General features: G+C 36.3%; 1 protein-coding gene across 1 annotated transcript in view; it reads right to left on the bottom strand.

Annotated features, from left to right (window-relative positions):
* LOC121387444 (cell division cycle protein 27 homolog) overlaps positions 1-18,705 on the bottom strand; it is a 40,662-nt gene extending 21,957 nt beyond the window's left edge. The window contains exons 1-8 of the mRNA XM_041518560.1: positions 18,580-18,705; positions 16,345-16,420; positions 13,990-14,137; positions 11,626-11,751; positions 10,862-10,959; positions 9,337-9,536; positions 2,278-2,441; positions 1,177-1,303 (exon numbers count right to left, since the gene is read on the bottom strand). Coding sequence (XP_041374494.1) covers positions 1,177-1,303; positions 2,278-2,441; positions 9,337-9,536; positions 10,862-10,959; positions 11,626-11,751; positions 13,990-14,137; positions 16,345-16,420; positions 18,580-18,603 — 963 coding nt within the window. The 5' untranslated portion in view covers positions 18,604-18,705. The remainder of the gene's footprint in view (positions 1-1,176; positions 1,304-2,277; positions 2,442-9,336; positions 9,537-10,861; positions 10,960-11,625; positions 11,752-13,989; positions 14,138-16,344; positions 16,421-18,579) is intronic.
* Positions 18,706-19,128: the final 423 nt, after the last annotated feature.

Genomic DNA, 19,128 nt, shown 5'->3' with positions numbered 1-19,128 from the left:
ATGGCAATAGTAGTTATTTACTAGCCCAACATTGAATATCACTAGCCATGGGAGTGGGGCTACCATAATCTAGAAGCCCTGTCGGGCATGGCAATAGTAGTTATTTACTAGCCCAACATTGAATATCACTAGCCATGGGAGTGGGGCTACCATAATCTAGAAGCCCTGTCGGGCATGGCAATAGTAGTTATTTACTAGCCCAACATTGAATATCACTAGCCATGGGAGTGGGGCTACCATAATCTAGAAGCCCTGTCGGGCATGGCAATAGTAGTTATTTACTAGCCCAACATGGAATATCACTAGCCATGGGAGTGGGGCTACCATAATCTAGAAGCCCTGTCGGGCATGGCAATAGTAGTTATTTACTAGCCCAACATTGAATATCACTAGCCATGGGAGTGGGGCTACCATAATCTAGAAGCCCTGTCGGGCATGGCAAGTAGTTATTTACTAGTTATTTACTAGCCCAGCCCTGTCGGGCATGGCATAGTTATTTACTAGAATATCACTAGCCAGTGGGGCTACCATAATCTAGAAGCCCTGTCGGGCATGGGGTTATTTACTACCATAATCTAGAAGCATAATCTAGAAGCCCTGTCGGGCATGGCAATAGTAGTTATTTACTAGCCCAACATTGAATATCACTAGCCATGGGAGTGGGGCTACCATAATCTAGAAGCCCTGTCGGGCATGGCAATAGTAGTTATTTACTAGCCCAACATGGAATATCACTAGCCATGGGAGTGGGGCTACCATAATCTAGAAGCCCTGTCGGGCATGGCAATAGTAGTTATTTACTAGCCCAACATGGAATATCACTAGCCATGGGAGTGGGGCTACCATAATCTAGAAGCAATGTCGGGCATGGCAATAGTAGTTATTTACTAGCCCAACACTGAATATCACTAGCCATGGGAGTGGGGCTACCATAATCTAGAAGCAATGTCGGGCATGGCAATAGTAGTTATTTACTAGCCCAACACTGAATATCACTAGCCATGGGAGTGGGGCTACCATCTAGAATATCACTAGCCATGGGAGTGGGGCTACCATAATCTAGAAGCAATGTCGGGCATGGCAATAGTAGTTATTTACTAGCCCAACACTGAATATCACTAGCCATGGGAGTGGGGCTACCATAATCTAGAAGCCCTGCTTATATAAATATTGTACTTTTTTCTTGGGAGCTTTGGCATCGTTCATCTGTATGTCATTGAACATCAGCGGACTGGGTGTGATAAACGGCATCAGGTTGTGATCCGACGCAGGACTTGGTGTTTCTAACGGCAGAATTCCAAAACTAGAACCAACAAAATACATAATTATTATACTGAATTACACATTACGGATCTTTGTAAACTAATCACAGACAATTGTAGAGTAACTAATGAGTGATGTATTTCTGCGTCAGATTTGATTTACAATCATTCATTTCAACTTACTTTCGTGCTTATATCCAATTAAGGTTCAAGCACGCGGTCCTGGGCACATGCCTCAGCTATCTGGGCTTTCTGTCCAGGACAGTGGGTCAGTTGTTCGTTGGTTAGTGGTTAGTGAAAGAGAAGAGGGTGTAGTGGCCTTACACCTATCCACTGAGCCCTTAAGAACTCGCTCTGGGTGGGAGCCAGTACTGGGCTGCAAATCCTGTAACTACTATCCTGTAGTCCGATGGCGTAACCACATTGCCACTGAGGTCAGTTTTTACAATCATGGCAGAATTCCAAAACTAGAAACAACAAAATACATCATTAATGACACATTACAGATATCACGCGAGCATGGAGAGAAGCAGGAGACATCGCTCGCCATTCCTGGCAAACACTGTTGTAGGGGAAGAAGGAAGGAAGGAAATGTTTTATTTAACGACGCACTCAACACTTTTTATGTACGGTTATATGGCGTCAGCCATATGGTTAAGGACCACAGATATTGAGAGAGGAAACCCGCTGTTGCCACTTCATGGGCTACTCTTATCGATAAGCAGCAAGGGATCTTCTTATATGCACCATCCCACAGACAGGATGGCACATACCACAGCCTTTGATATACCAGCGCTGGCTGGAACGAGAAATAGCCCAATGGGCCCACCGATGGGAATCGATCCCACACCGACCGTGCATCGAGCGAGTGCTGTACCACTGGGCTACGTCCCGCCCCCAGGGCCACCGATGGGAATCGATACCACACTGACTGCGCATCGAGCGAGTGCTGTCCCACTGGGCTACGTCCCGCCCCCTGATGTAGGAGAAACACAAGACGTAAACACATACTCACCTTGGAGTCATTGGACTGAGGAAAAGGGCGTGGCAGGGCTTCGACAGTTTCCTGGTCGTGCGACAGAGTTTGGGCGCAGCAGTCAGAAGTTTGTCTATCATCGGGATGTCCTGATTTTCCGGCGTCGTGTTCATCGTCACTATCTGTGGAGCCGGCAGCTGCATCTGTTTAAAAAATATATATAAATGACAATTCTGAAGGAAGGAAGGAAGGAAATGTTTTATTTAACGACACACTCAACACATTTTATTTATTGTTATATGGCGTCAGACCACACAGATACTGAAGGAGGAAACCCACTGTCGCCAGTTCATGGACTACTCTTTTCGATTAGCAGCAAGGGATCTTTTATATGCACCATCCGATAGACAGGATAGCACATACCACTGCCTTTGATGTACCAGTCGTGGTGCACTGGCTGGAGTGAGAAATAGCGCAATGGGCCCACCGACGGGGATCGATCCCAAACCGACCACGCATTAAGCAAGCGCTGTACCACTGGGCTACGCCTAGCCCCTTGACAATTGTGAGGAATTAAAGTTAAAAGCTTGTTTTGTTTAACGACATCACTTGAGGACATTGATGATTTATCTGGTATTCTCACATACAGTCTAAGATAGGACATTTTCTAAGGAATTAAAGTTAAAAGCTTGTTTTGTTTAACGACATCACTTGAAGACATTGATGATTTATTTGGTATTCTCACATACAGTCTAAGATAGGACATTTTCTAAGGAATTAAAGTTAAAAGCTTGTTTTGTTTAACGACATCACTTGAGGACATTGATGATTTATTTGGTATTTTCACATACAGTCTTAGATAGGACATTTTCTAAGGAATTAAAGTTAAAAGCTTGTTTTGTTTAACGACATCACTTGAAGACATTGATGATTTATTTGGTATTCTCACATACAGTCTAAGATAGGACATTTTCTAAGGAATTAAAGTTAAAAGCTTGTTTTGTTTAACGACATCACTTGAAGACATTGATGATTTATTTGGTATTCTCACATAGTCTAAGATAGGACATTTTCTAAGGAATTAAAGTTAAAAGCTTGTTTTGTTTAACGACATCACTTGAGGACATTGATGATTTATTTGGTATTCTCACATACAGTCTAAGATAGGACATTTTCTAAGGAATTAAAGTTAAAAGCTTGTTTTTTTTAACGACATCACTTGAGGATATTGATGATTTATTTGGTATTTTCACATACAGTCTTAGATAGGACATTTTCTAAGGAATTAAAGTTAAAAGCTTGTTTTGTTTAACGACATCACTTGAAGACATTGATGATTTATTTGGTATTCTCACATACAGTCTTAGATAGGACATTTTCTAAGGAATTAAAGTTAAAAACTTGTTTTGTTTAACGACATCACTTGAGGACATTGATGATTTATTTGGTATTCTCACATACAGTCTAAGATAGGACATTTTCTAAGGAATTAAAGTTAAAAACTTGTTTTGTTTAATGACATCACTTGAGGACATTGATGATTTATTTGGTATTCTCACATACAGTCTAAGATAGGACATTTTCTAAGGAATTAAAGTTAAAAGCTTGTTTTGTTTAACGACATCACTTGAGGACATTGATGATTTATTTGGTATTCTCACATACAGTCTAAGATAGGACATTTTCTAAGGAATTAAAGTTAAAAGCTTGTTTTGTTTAACGACATCACTTGAAGACATTGATGATTTATTTGGTATTTTCACATACAGTCTAAGATAGGACATTTTCTAAGGAATTAAAGTTAAAAACTTGTTTTGTTTAACGACATCACTTGAAGACATTGATGATTTATTTGGTATTCTCACATACAGTCTAAGATAGGACATTTTCTAAGGAATTAAAGTTAAAAACTTGTTTTGTTTAACGACATCACTTGAGGACATTGATGATTTATTTGGTATTCTCACATACAGTCTAAGATAGGACATTTTCTAAGGAATTAAAGTTAAAAACTTGTTTTGTTTAACGACATCACTTGAGGACATTGATGATTTATTTGGTATTCTCACATACAGTCTAAGATAGGACATTTTCTAAGGAATTAAAGTTAAAAGCTTGTTTTGTTTAACGACATCACTTGAGGACATTGATGATTTATTTGGTATTCTCACATACAGTCTAAGATAGGACATTTTCTAAGGAATTAAAGTTAAAAGCTTGTTTTGTTTAACGACATCACTTGAAGACATTGATGATTTATTTGGTATTTTCACATACAGTCTAAGATAGGACATTTTCTAAGGAATTAAAGTTAAAAACTTGTTTTGTTTAACGACATCACTTGAAGACATTGATGATTTATTTGGTATTCTCACATACAGTCTAAGATAGGACATTTTCTAAGGAATTAAAGTTAAAAACTTGTTTTGTTTAACGACATCACTTGAGGACATTGATGATTTATTTGGTATTCTCACATACAGTCTAAGATAGGACATTTTCTAAGGAATTAAAGTTAAAAACTTGTTTTGTTTAACGACATCACTTGAGGACATTGATGATTTATTTGGTATTCTCACATACAGTCTAAGATAGGACATTTTCTAAGGAATTAAAGTTAAAAACTTGTTTTGTTTAACGACATCACTTGAAGACATTGATGATTTATTTGGTATTTTCACATACAGTCTAAGATAGGACATTTTCTAAGGAATTAAAGTTAAAAGCTTGTTTTGTTTAACGACATCACTTGAGGACATTGATGATTTATTTGGTATTTTCACATACAGTCTTAGATAGGACATTTTCTAAGGAATTAAAGTTAAAAGCTTGTTTTGTTTAACGACATCACTTGAGGACATTGATGATTTATTTGGTATTCTCACATACAGTCTAAGATAGGACATTTTCTAAGGAATTAAAGTTAAAAACTTGTTTTGTTTAACGACATCACTTGAGGACATTGATGATTTATTTGGTATTCTCACATACAGTCTAAGATAGGACATTTTCTAAGGAATTAAAGTTAAAAGCTTGTTTTGTTTAACGACATCACTTGAAGACATTGATGATTTATTTGGTATTCTCACATACAGTCTAAGATAGGACATTTTCTAAGGAATTAAAGTTAAAAGCTTGTTTTGTTTAACGACATCACTTGAGGACATTGATGATTTATTTGGTATTTTCACATACAGTCTAAGATAGGACATTTTCTAAGGAATTAAAGTTAAAAGCTTGTTTTGTTTAACGACATCACTTGAGGACATTGATGATTTATTTGGTATTTTCACATACAGTCTTAGATAGGACATTTTCTAAGGAATTAAAGTTAAAAACTTGTTTTGTTTAACGACATCACTTGAGGACATTGATGATTTATTTGGTATTCTCACATAGTCTAAGATAGGACATTTTCTAAGGAATTAAAGTTAAAAGCTTGTTTTGTTTAACGACATCACTTGAGGACATTGATGATTTATTTGGTATTCTCACATACAGTCTAAAATAGGACATTTTCTAAGGAATTAAAGTTAAAAGCTTGTTTTGTTTAACGACATCACTTGAAGACATTGATGATTTATTTGGTATTTTCACATACAGTCTAAGATAGGACATTTTCTAAGGAATTAAAGTTAAAAACTTGTTTTGTTTAACGACATCACTTGAAGACATTGATGATTTATTTGGTATTTTCACATACAGTCTAAGATAGGACATTTTCTAAGGAATTAAAGTTAAAAGCTTGTTTTGTTTAACGACATCACTTGAGGACACTGATGATTTATTTGGTATTCTCACATACAGTCTAAGATAGGACATTTTCTAAGGAATTAAAGTTAAAAACTTGTTTTGTTTAACGACATCACTTGAGGACATTGATGATTTATTTGGTATTCTCACATACAGTCTAAAATAGGACATTTTCTAAGGAATTAAAGTTAAAAGCTTGTTTTGTTTAACGACATCACTTGAAGACATTGATGATTTATTTGGTATTTTCACATACAGTCTAAGATAGGACATTTTCTAAGGAATTAAAGTTAAAAACTTGTTTTGTTTAACGACATCACTTGAAGACATTGATGATTTATTTGGTATTTTCACATACAGTCTAAGATAGGACATTTTCTAAGGAATTAAAGTTAAAAGCTTGTTTTGTTTAACGACATCACTTGAGGACACTGATGATTTATTTGGTATTCTCACATACAGTCTTAGATAGGACATTTTCTAAGGAATTAAAGTTAAAAACTTGTTTTGTTTAACGACATCACTTGAGGACATTGATGATTTATTTGGTATTCTCACATACAGTCTAAAATAGGACATTTTCTAAGGAATTAAAGTTAAAAGCTTGTTTTGTTTAACGACATCACTTGAAGACATTGATGATTTATTTGGTATTTTCACATACAGTCTAAGATAGGACATTTTCTAAGGAATTAAAGTTAAAAACTTGTTTTGTTTAACGACATCACTTGAGGACATTGATGATTTATTTGGTATTCTCACATACAGTCTAAGATAGGACATTTTCTAAGGAATTAAAGTTAAAAGCTTGTTTTGTTTAACGACATCACTTGAGGACATTGATGATTTATTTGGTATTCTGACATACAGTCTAAGATAGGACATTTTCTAAGGAATTAAATGCATTGTCTACCATAAAAAGATTCAATGAATCAAACAAATTATTTGTGATTTAACATTGACAATTATCTAGTTCTAAAAACAATTAAATTAATTTTTTACATTACAAAAACCCCCACCTACAAATGTATTTAATACAACACAATCTTTATATATACATTGATTAAGGGGAACATTTCTAATTAAAAAAATATATATATTTCTAATGTTTTGTTTTTTAAAAACATGTAATAAATAGGACATTCATTAATATAACATGGACATTAAGTTTTCAAAATCTTGATTAGCTTTATTTCTTGTCAATTAAAAATTGATTAACAGCTACTGTTTAATATTTTAAAATTGCTCTCTGAAACCTGTGTAGCGAATCGTGATGCAATACTGAATCAAATGTTCCATGTATGTTGAACACCTACCCCGTTTTCACCCTGGACAGAGGGTAGGTCTTTGTAACAGGGAATGGTAAATTAAAAAACAAAAAAGGAAATGTTCCCTGTATAACTAAAAACCAAATATAAACAGGCCTTCAGATTGCACAGAAACGATGGTTTCCGGTTGGTTACGTGTTGGTGGCGTATCGGCACAATGTTGTAACAGAAATGATGGTTTCCGGTAATGTGTTGGTGGCGTATCGGCACAATGTTGTAACAGAAACGATGGTTTCCGGTAATGTGTTGGTGGCGTATCGGCACAATGTTGTAACAGAAACGATGGTTTCCGGTAATGTGTTGGTGGCGTATCGGCACAATGTTGTAACAGAAACGATGGTTTCCGGTAATGTGTTGGTTGCGTATCGGCACAATGTTGTAACAGAAACGATGGTTTCAGGTAATGTGTTGGTGGCGTATCGGCACAATGTTGTAACAGAAACGATGGTTTCCGGTAATGTGTTGGTTGCGTATCGGCACAATGTTGTAACAGAAATGATGGTTTCCGGTAATGTGTTGGTGGCGTATCGGCACAATGTTGTAACAGAAACGATGGTTTCCGGTAATGTGTTGGTGGCGTATCGGCACAATGTTGTAACAGAAACGATGGTTTCCGGTAATGTGTTGGTGGCGTATCGGCACAATGTTGTAACAGAAACGATGGTTTCCGGTAATGTGTTGGTGGCGTATCGGCACAATGTTGTAACAGAACCGATGGTTTCCGGTAATGTGTTGGTTTCCCGTGATTATTATATCGAGTACGACTATTCAACAAAAATAATATATATATACAGTGAAACCTGTCTAAACCGGATGACATCGGTGACCTAATATTTATCCGGTTTAGACAGGATCCGGTGTTTAGAGGGTCGCGTTTTTATAAAACAGAGTTATTGCCCTTGACGTGCAATTTGCAACGAATTACCCGAGAATGATTTGATTGATCCAATAAACCTGTTTTGTAACGTACAGTTATATAATCATTTATTTAGTTAATGATAACATTGTGCTGCAATATTTACTAATTATTAATGCATTGTTTGTTTCCACAAGTTTCTTTTGCCATGGATCTAGAACTTTCTTTTGTAAATTCTCTGATATGTTCGTAGCTAAAAACGAACGTGTCCGAGAATTGCCGAATGAATCTGAATGTGGTAAAGGCAACAAGGGCTAATCATCTCGCCGTATCCCTATTTTGTTATATATATATTTGTGAACTAACTTTAAAACAAAACAAAAAACAAAACAAAACAAGTTTCAGTATAATTTAGTTTTTATCGAAACCTTGCATGATTTTCACCAAAAACATGGACCCGATCAACGTTTAAAAAAATATTATGTCACGTGTGTACATTTTACTTGAAGTTTAGTTTTTTCTATCATTTTACTCTAATTGTGCCTGTATTTCAATGTTAAATTGCATTGACCAAATCAAAGGTGGAAACCGTAAGGCGTGAGTAGCAGGCACGTGTTTGAAGGTGAGAAGAAGTCGACAGTTTCAGACAGTACAATTGGAAACAATCAAGCATTAATTACTCTGTCTGCTATTCTGGGCTGAGACCGCAGAAAGCGGTGACCCGTGACGTAACACCGGATGTTGGTCAGTGGAAATTCCGGTTGGCTTTGTTAGCTGGAAGTTGTGTTTTCACGCGAAGTTGACTCTTCATTCATTTACACTACGCCGGTTTGTTCAGGTTAATTTATTAAGGATTTAACATTTCTGAGCGAAAAATCAATCCGGTTTTCGGAATTGAGAGGTTCCGGTTTTATCAGGTTTTTATACATGGTTTAAATAGCAAAAAAATTCAGGACCATGGAACTTGGCCGGTTTTGACAGGATTCCGGTATGTTCAAGGTCCGGTTTAGACAGGTTTCACTGTATATATATATATATATATTTTTATTTTTATTTTTTTTAAAATGTTTATGATGGTTTCCCATGATCACAAAGCACGGAACTGGAAAAGTGTTTCCCCATGAAATTTGGAATCCTATGAAATAATATAATCATGCGTACATTCACTTCATTAGACATCGGCGTCAAGGCCTCGGAAATGGGAGACAAAACGTCGGTAACAGACTGAGGTGTTTGTGTTGAATGTTGTAGCTGCTGCTGCTGTTGTAGCTGTGGCTGTTGTTGTTGTTGTTGAACTTGTGACGACTGCAAACCCATCTGAACCGGGACCTGAAACACCTCGCTAGGATCAATCTTCTCACCTGGAGAATTAAACAAAAGCAATGTAAGCTTAATCACACCCCAACACATTGTAATCTACAACTATTTGGTAGTTAACATACAGTATTACCCATACAGTTAACATATCTTGGTTCACCATATCAAAGTGTTACTTCCCACTGGAACAAAAAGTGGAATGTAATATTTCAACATCATATGTTTGGTGGACTATGACATTACTGCAAAGTAAATAAAATGAGTTCAGTCATATAGATCAAAATCAATCGTGGATAATAAATAGGATATTAAACTCACAACCATTTTGTATCATGTTTATGTCCATCGTAAAATAATATGATTATTTCGCCGGGAACATAAACTTGATACGAATTGGAAGCTTGTTTAATATCCTATTTATTATGCAGACCTTGCTGTTTATGGGCAGCTATAACATCCGCTCCCCATCACTAATCTCAGACTAGTTCAAGGAAAGTAATTTTTAGCTCCCCTTTGCAATGCATAGCATGTGAATTTATATGGAATATATATAGTAATACCTTAAATGACTGGCCATAATTTAAACTAGAGAGCTATTCATTATTCCCCTCAATTTTGTTCTGGATCTAATTATCAGGGGTGGGAATTAGTGAACTGTAAAAAGAGGAAATCTAGAGGGTCCGGGGTGGTGAACTGTAAAAAGAGGAAATTTAGAGGGTCCGGGGTGGTGAACTGTAAAAAGAGGAAATCTAGAGGGTCCGGGGTGGTGAACTGTAAAAAAAGAAGGAAATCTAGAGGGTCCAGGGTGGTTAACTGTAAAACGAGGAAATCTAGAGGGTCCGGGGTGGTGAACTGTAAAAAAAGAAGGAAATCTAGAGGGTCCCGGGTGGTGAACTGTAAAAAGAGGAAATCTAGAGGGTCCGAGGTGGTGAACTGTAAAAAGAGGAAATCTAGAGGGTCTGGGGTGGTGAACTGTAAAAAGAGGAAATCTAGAGGGTCTGGGGTGGTGAACTGTAAAAAGGAGGAAATCCGTGGAATTATGACTATATGATATTCAACTCGGAGTTCACTCCATAACATTTGTGCTAATTGTGGTGAAGAAAACTTCAGAACTTTGATATACTAAATATCGAATTAAAATGTTATTTTAGAAATGTTATAGAATAAACAGAATTTGCTACTCGTGATTATTAAAATGTAAAATATCAACCTTGTTTAGTTAATCAGTATTTGTCGAGAGAGAGCCTCAACAAGTAAGACAGTAACATAGACTCAGTTGATATTTTCTATATTAAAAAGCACTTGTGACGAATTCTCTATGTATATGAAGTCAGGAATGTCCCTTTAAATATGAAAATGAGAAACTCACCCATCTGACAGAGTCGTTCATAGGACTTCCATAACAGAGGATTCAAATGAAGACTTTTCTTGAAGCAAACCGTCGCCTTTTGATGTCTCTCCGTTTTACTAAAATACACAAATTAACCATTTTGTTCTAAACATTCCAATTACAAATGTATCATGTTATGTTTCAAAAATAGATTGCTGAAGTACGCATGTTAAGCCCTTTCCAAAATAATATAATTAACTTGTAAAGAAATAGAAAGAAAGACAGAAAGAATGGAAAGAAGGAAGAAAATAGGAAAGAAAGAAAAAACAAGAAAATTATAGAAAGGGGAAACCCACTACATTTTCCCCCATTAAGCAGCGAGGAATCTCTTTATGCACCTTTCCATAGATGGCACATACCACAGCTTTTGATATACGGCATAAAACTGACGAAAGAAAAAAAAAAAAATGTTTTATTTAACGATGCACTCAACACATTTTATTTACAGTTATATGCCATCAGACATATGGTTACGGACCACATAGATATTGAGAGAGAAAACCCGCTGTCACCATTGATATCCCAGTCGTGGTGCACTGGCTGGAACAAGAAATAGCCCAATGGGCCCACCAACAGGGATCGATCCTACACCGACCGCGCATCGAGTGAACGCTGTACCATAGAAAGGGGAAACCCACTAGATTATTCCATTAAGCAGCAAGGAAAGTTTTTATGCACCTTTCCATAGAGAGCACATAGCACAGCTTTTCTAATTTGATACACGAGATTAAAACTGGCGATACCTGTACAGTGTCCCAAGCAGAGAAAACACGTGACACGCCATGTTGCCAAACTCTGACTCGATTTCGTCGAGAGATTTCACACGGGTCACGATGCTACCAGACAGAATGTCTTCCGCCTCCGACGACCTGACAATATAAAACAACATACTGTGAAACTCCTCTAAACTGGACACCGTCTGTTCCAAGTAAAACGTCAGGTTTTAAGAATTATTTGGTTTAGAAAGGTTCTCTTCTGCACAGATATTTGAAAAAGGGACTATGAAAAACGTTCGGTTTTGAGAGAATTCCGGTTTATAGAGGGTCCAGTTTTGAGAGGTTTCACTGTATAATTTTTTTTATTTTTTTTATTTTCACTTTGAGAGTGGAACACAAAACGTGCTCATCTATTATGTAAGCCCGTAAATTAATGACACTAAACCATTGATCTCTGTCCTGTTTGAAGTGTGTCAAATAAATGCTACTGCATTACTGGAACAATAATCCGATACAGTGAAACCTCTCAAAACCAGACAATGCAGGCCTCCGAAAATTGAAAATCTGCGTGACCCATTCATTGGAAGGGATTTTTTTATTTAACAACGCACTCAACACATTTTATTTACGGTTATATGGCGTCGGACATATAGTTTTAAAAACCACACAGCTTTTGAGAGAAGAAATCCGCTGTCGCCACTTCATGGATTACTCTTTTCGATTAGCAGCAAGTGATCTTTTATATTAACCATCCCACAGACAGGATAACACATACCACAGCCTTTGATATACCAGTCGTGGTGCACTGGCTGGAGCGAAAAATAGCCCAATGGGCCCACCGACTGGGATCGATCAGACTGACTGCGCATCAAGCGAATGCTTAACCACTGGTCTATGTCCCGCCCCCTATTTATTGGTTACGTAGAAATAAATCCAGGTAACCCATTTCCTTTTTGCATAACCGGTTATATCCAAGTAAATGGTGCTCCAAATTTTGCGCGAACAAAAAATAGATTATGCAAAATTGTATTTGCACGAGCAACGTGCAAATGAAACGACCGTTCTTGCAATTTTCAGAGGCCCATAATCCCTTTTTAAATATCAGTACAGAACAAAACAACTGGATACCTATTAAAAATGGTCTTTTACTTAGTTCCGTGGGTGTCATGTTTAGAGGGGTTTCACTGAATTAGCATCGAAATAAGTAACGATTATAATGTTTGGATTATTGGCATTTAAAGTTACTTCATTCCTCCACACCTTCAGGAAAACAACACTCGAAAACCTTTAGCTTAGTATGTTGGTAACATTCGTCCTGTTTGGAACACTCTGTCTACTGCAAATAACTTTAAAACAAAGATTCAATCTTATATAATTAAGTATTGTACTTATTCTTAGGTCCAGTGCTCAGGGTTTCTGCCAGAAGGTAAAAAGGGTATGGCGCCATAGACAAATTGTATCGCAGATTTTATTATTTTAAATTAACTTGTTGACAGAATTAATTACTCTTTATCATTACTGTATGATTTTCGTAAACCTAACCTCAAATTTAACCTATTTTATCGTCCATTAAAGGCTTTTGTAGGAGATATCGCTAGTACTATAATTTGCGATATCTCCTGCAATATTCTACTAGGAGATATCGCTAGTACTATAATTTGCGATATCTCCTGCAATATTCTACTAGGAGATATTGCTTCTTTTGTTACATCACTGAGTATGTTTCAGCGCTACTGTGGTTACATTCAATTCCATAGCGCCATACCCAAAAATTTCTTTCTGGCAGAAACACTGGTGCTGTATTCATGTACAGCTTTTAGTCTCTACAATCTTCAGTTAGTTTAAAATTATTTGCTATAAACAGCATCCCAGATGGGATAAAAAGAAACCAAGGTTTTTAGTCCGTCCCATCATTATGTAAATATGTTTTTTGTAAATAATTTCTATTTGGTTTAACGTAAGAAGAAAAGTAAAAAGTGTTTCGGAAAAGAAGAAAAAAAAGACTACTTTTGAGAGTAATATAGAAATCAATCGGCTAAGAAATAACTTAACTTGTAGTAAATTTCATAGTATGAAAAAAGGAGTTCCATATGGGACGGATTATGAGATGTTGCAAACCAAATCATCAAATGCGACTGACAGTTAAATTTGGCGAATATACGCCATCAGCAAATTCGCCAAAAAGCTAATTAAAAAACTGTGTGTCATTTGACATGTGTATAGCTAGTCTTAAAAATAATTCTGTTCAGCTAAATGTTACTTGAATTTGACTACATATTTTCTGATCAAATTCACCAAATTGCTATTAATTTTTGGTGTCCAGCTTAATAACTAAGAAAATCCTTACATGAAATGACCCATTTAAAATTAGAACTTGACCTCCTTTCTTACTTGTTCAACTCCATACAGCAGCGAGCCATAAGGAATCGACACTGCGCAGTGTGACATCCCTTCTTCTGTAGTAGTAAGTACGCCTGAATCGGGTACCCCGAGCGATAGTAGCAGGTTGCCAGGAGAAACAAAGCGTCATCGCTGGAAACTGAAAAAGAAAATAAATACAGTGGAATGAAGGAAATGTTTTATTTAACGACACACTCAACACATCTTCTTTATGGTTATATGGTGTCAGGCATATGGTTAAGGACCACACAGATATTGAGAGAGGAAACCCGCTGTTGCCACTTCATGGGCTACTCTTTTCAATTAGCAGCAAGGGATCTTTTATATGCACCATCCCACAGACAGGATAGCACATACCACGGCCTTTGATATTCCAGTCGTGATGCACTGGCTGGAACAAGAAATAGCCCAATGGGCCCACCGACAGGAATCAACCCCAGACCGTCTGCACATCAAGCGAGCGCTGCACCACTGAGCTACGTCCCGCCCACGGAAAAGTAGTGTATAGAGGCGGATCTAGGGGGGTCCCAGGGGCCCCTTAAATTTTGCGACAGTTATAATTTTATTATATATTAATTTTCACCCCCCTCCAAACCTGCCCCAAAGTTCCCTTGGCATTCTGCCTCATGTCATTGGGGCCCACCTTAAATGGATTTTCTGGATCCACCACTGGTGTATATGTACATTACATTTTGGTGCACATTCCATGCAGTTTTCAACGACATATGTTTCAGGACTATACCCCAGAAAGGGAGCAGGGCCCAGTTTCACAAAATATTCAGGGCTTGTAGATTATGGTATCCCCATTGACTCCCATGGCTAGTGATATTCAGTGTTGGGCTAGTGAATTGTTTTTGGTCCAATGTTGCGGTTTACGTCTATTTTGTAAATATGAATATCCTGCCCACACCCCAACCACCCAATGTTAGTGTTTTTAAGCTCCATCTCCTTGTTTAGATGACATATCTCATTATTACTATTAGTGAATTTTTAATCGTGGCTAGTATATTTTTTAAACCACTGATCCCATGGCTAGATTTTATAAAAAATTCAAGAAGCCCTGACATTGTAAGTTTATGTCTATGACTAGCAGTTAAACTGGACATATGTTTCAAATACATGTGTCAAGCATATATTTCATGCTAAAAATGACATCAATACAGAAGGACAAAAGAAAATTAAATATGTGTACTTCAAACTATATTTGTTGTACTATAATAGTAATAAGAATTGTCATAGATTTACGTTTACATACAAAACAAGGTTTAAGTTACAATGTTTTGTGAAACTGGGCCCAGAAGCTTAAAGGGACACACCCTAGTTACGGCTAGTTGTTAACCATTACGGTGTTGTTTTTCGCTATTAAACCCATTTTTTCACAAATAAAATTGCACTTTACTTACTGTTTATTATTTAGAATATACATTTCCATTCACCTGAAGTTTTTTTGGGTAATCCTGTTTTTTGTAATACCACCAAAAAAAATTTTTTATTTCTTAAAAACGCACGCATGTTTGAGAAAAAAACGTTGAGCAGACAAGGTCTAATCTATTTTTAGATGGGATATTTCCATTTCAATGTCACAGACGTTGGTATACCACGTGACCGTTATCATTTTGGTTCGGTTTGTTTTCTCGTGCACGGTTCGCGCAATCAACATCCGATTTGTTGTTGTTCATTTGTGAGATTTTTCTTCACAGTTCGTGAACATTTTCAGTAACAATAAAGTTCAGACAAGTAAGTGTCTCAATACAAAACGTTACAAATCCTTAAAACCAATAATTTTGCTAAGTCTTACGATATCTGGAGAGGGGATACAACCAGGACAGAACAGTTGGAACATGTCCATGAGAGGTGAAAAGAACGCACCCAAAGTCTGTGAAATTTGTTGTGACATAGGCATTGTTGTGCTTCAATCGACATCTACCGGTGACATCAGAATACTAACTTTCAAAATTATTTCAAGCAATTGGGACATGGGGATTCCCTTGGTATTTATCGATATAAAACCTGCTTTTTCACTCCATTTGATAAAAACGTGATCTAAGTGTGTTACAGGTTTGTAGATTAACCAAATTATAATTTATTTTCGCTGGATGAAACTAGGGTGTGTGGCTTTAAGAAAAAATTAACATTTTGTAAAACATAAAAAAAGGTATGTAATAAATACAGAACTTCACATACTTCCTATTTATTACACTAATTTGTTTTGCGAAAGAAAATAGAAGACCGTAATGATGTGGTCTCATGGTATATATTCTTGCACAAAATAAACTTGTGCCATAAATAGGAAGTGAAAACAAGGTATGTAAAGTTCCGTATATTCAGTCCACACACGGTACTTACCTTCAGCATACAGACGTTCAGCTAGAAATGTCGCATCTGGATATGCATAATGATTGAGGGCATCCCATATTGCAGCCTATAAAACACAATTTGAAGATTCACATGAATACATCACGAGTTTTTGCATACATATACCTATAAAGAAATGATATTTTCATATCATGCACACAAAATAAAGGGATCAAAGCTCTGTTTTCTTTTCAAATTTTAAGCTAGAAGTCCACTAACTAATATTTTGTCCTCAGTTTTAGATTTAATTAGTTTAACTGGTGATTTTTATTTGATGTTATTTGTTTATTCAGCAATTCTTTATAAAATATTAGAAACTTTTCATTTTCAGGGGATATCACCGCTTTTAAAAACAACGGAAGTGGTAGTGTTCATAAACAATTTTTTTTTTTTATCTTGGGTGCTAAATAATATATACACTGCCAAAACAAAAACTACTTTTTACAAGCTGGTGATATCAAAGCGATCGATTCATTTGACGAAGATGAAAATAAAATGAACAGAACATTTTTATACCACATTACACAAATATTTATTGTTTTTTCATATATCTTGAAATCTTTATTAAAACAATATTAAAACTTTGATCCGTTCAGCAAAACGAATGCCCATGAATGTCAGATCTACAACATCTCCTGTTCAACTAACAGTACATAAAAGAGAAGTTGGTTAGTATTTCGTACCAACTTTTTTGTACCAAATATTGATGGGCAAAGAAAGGACTATGTCTTGCCACAAAATATACCAACACACAACGATATGTGGTAACCAAGCTTTCCCCTTTTTTCCTTTTTTTTTTCCTTTGACGAATGGAGTGCTGCGCAGCAGCCCTTCTTTAATTTTAATCCAGCGAGAATACTGAAAATATAACAGGTTTCCTCTCAAGACTACTTGTCAGAATTACCAAATGTTGGACATCCAATAGCCGATGAAATCTTAATGAATGTGCTCTATTGGTGTAGTTAAACAAAACAAACTTTTAATCTTTTAACAGCAATGCAGAAGACTTGTGACAAATGTAGATGAAATTTATGGTTTATAAGCTTGAATTGGGTTTTTTCTCCTTCCAACCAGTGCACTACAATTGGTCAAAGGCTGTGGTACTTGCTTTTTTGTCTGTGGGAAAGTGCATATAAAAGATCCTTTGTTGCCGATGGAAAAATGTAACAGGTTTCCCCTGATGCAGGGCTTCTAGATTATGGTAGCCCCACTCCCATGGCTAGTGATATTCAGTGTTGGGCTAGTAAATAACTACTATAACTAGCCCAAAGGCAAGTGAAAAAACCCTTGTCAAATCCTGCATTTCAGTCTTATTTTGTAAATATGAATATCCTGCCCCTTCTTCCCTCCCCCAATCTAAGGGGTTTTAAGTTCTATCTCCCTCTTTAGGTGACATATCTCATTATTACCATTAGTAAAATTGTATTTGTTTAATGTAGGGTTAGTAAATTTTTAATCTTGGCTAATACATTTTTTTAATCTTTGATCCCATGGCTGGTGGATTTTTATAAAATTCTAGAAGCCCTGCCTGATGACTGTCAAAATTATCAAATCATGACAAATGTTTGACATCCAACAGCCAATGATTAATTAATCAATGTGCTCTAGTGGTGTCGTTAAACAAAACAAACTATAACTTTTTTATGAGCTAAAGTCCCACAACAAACATCAATCACAACTGTCCACACACTCATTCATAATTTTCTGCCCACACGACTATGTTATTGTTTAATTGTTACATAGATCTATATGTATTGTATGTCACTATGTCACGTATGTGTGTGCAGAAAATTATGCAGGGGGTTACCATGCCAGACTAGAGGTTTGAATCCCAGTCTACATTAGGCCTATATAATAATATCAAATAAAGGCATATGTATTATACAGGTGGAGACCTTTCCAATAAAAGATGTTAAATTAGTGAAAGATTATATAATATCTAAGATAATAAGATATCCTCTTTAAGCTTAAATTCAAATACAAACAACTGGGCCACTAGATTTATACATTTCAAAGTGAATTATTCTTGCAGTATACTAAACTGCACACTTATGACACTCACACCAAATTCAAATCACGACAATCGCGGCTCTCTGCAATCTGCAATTACTTCCTGTATATTAGTGATCAAATTGCAAGCACCTGCGGGAGTTGGCAACCATTGTTTTATGTGTAGACTTTACCGTTTTTATCAACAAATAAATATTATAAACGGCCATTGCCTACCTGTACTGGTTCTTGGAGTAGCATTATGTCTTATAAACTAAGAGCAAATCTCTACGTTCCACGTAATAATTGTAATAAAAAGGAAAACTGAAATAAATATTACAGATCATCTTTCTTTAGTCGCCATGTTAAATTCCGTTCGTAAATTCCCTCCGTTAAATGTATGAGCACCTTTATTGAAAAAGATCATCTACAGCTCTGTCGTTCGCCAGATTATGAGAATAAGGCTCATTTAGTCGATTATATCAAGTACATTGTATACTAGCATTCATTATGAGACGGGTTAAAGTTTCAGCAGTATTAAGATAATCTTATATGCTTTGTATATTAAAATATTTTGTAATCTGTTAGCCCGATCTTGCTTACGCATTAGATTTTGGATACGTAATTACATTACTATTAAACCAACCAACCAACCAACCAACCAACCAGCCAACCAGCCAACCAGCCAACCATCCAACCAACCAGCCAACCAACCAACCAACCAGCCACCCAACTAACTAATCAACCAACAAACCAACAAACCAGCCAACCAACCAACCAACAAAC

Source organism: Gigantopelta aegis, chromosome 13, assembly GCF_016097555.1.
Source record: "Gigantopelta aegis isolate Gae_Host chromosome 13, Gae_host_genome, whole genome shotgun sequence".
NCBI lineage: Eukaryota > Metazoa > Mollusca > Gastropoda > Neomphalida > Peltospiridae > Gigantopelta > Gigantopelta aegis.
This window is presented reverse-complemented; position numbering and strand designations above follow the sequence as displayed.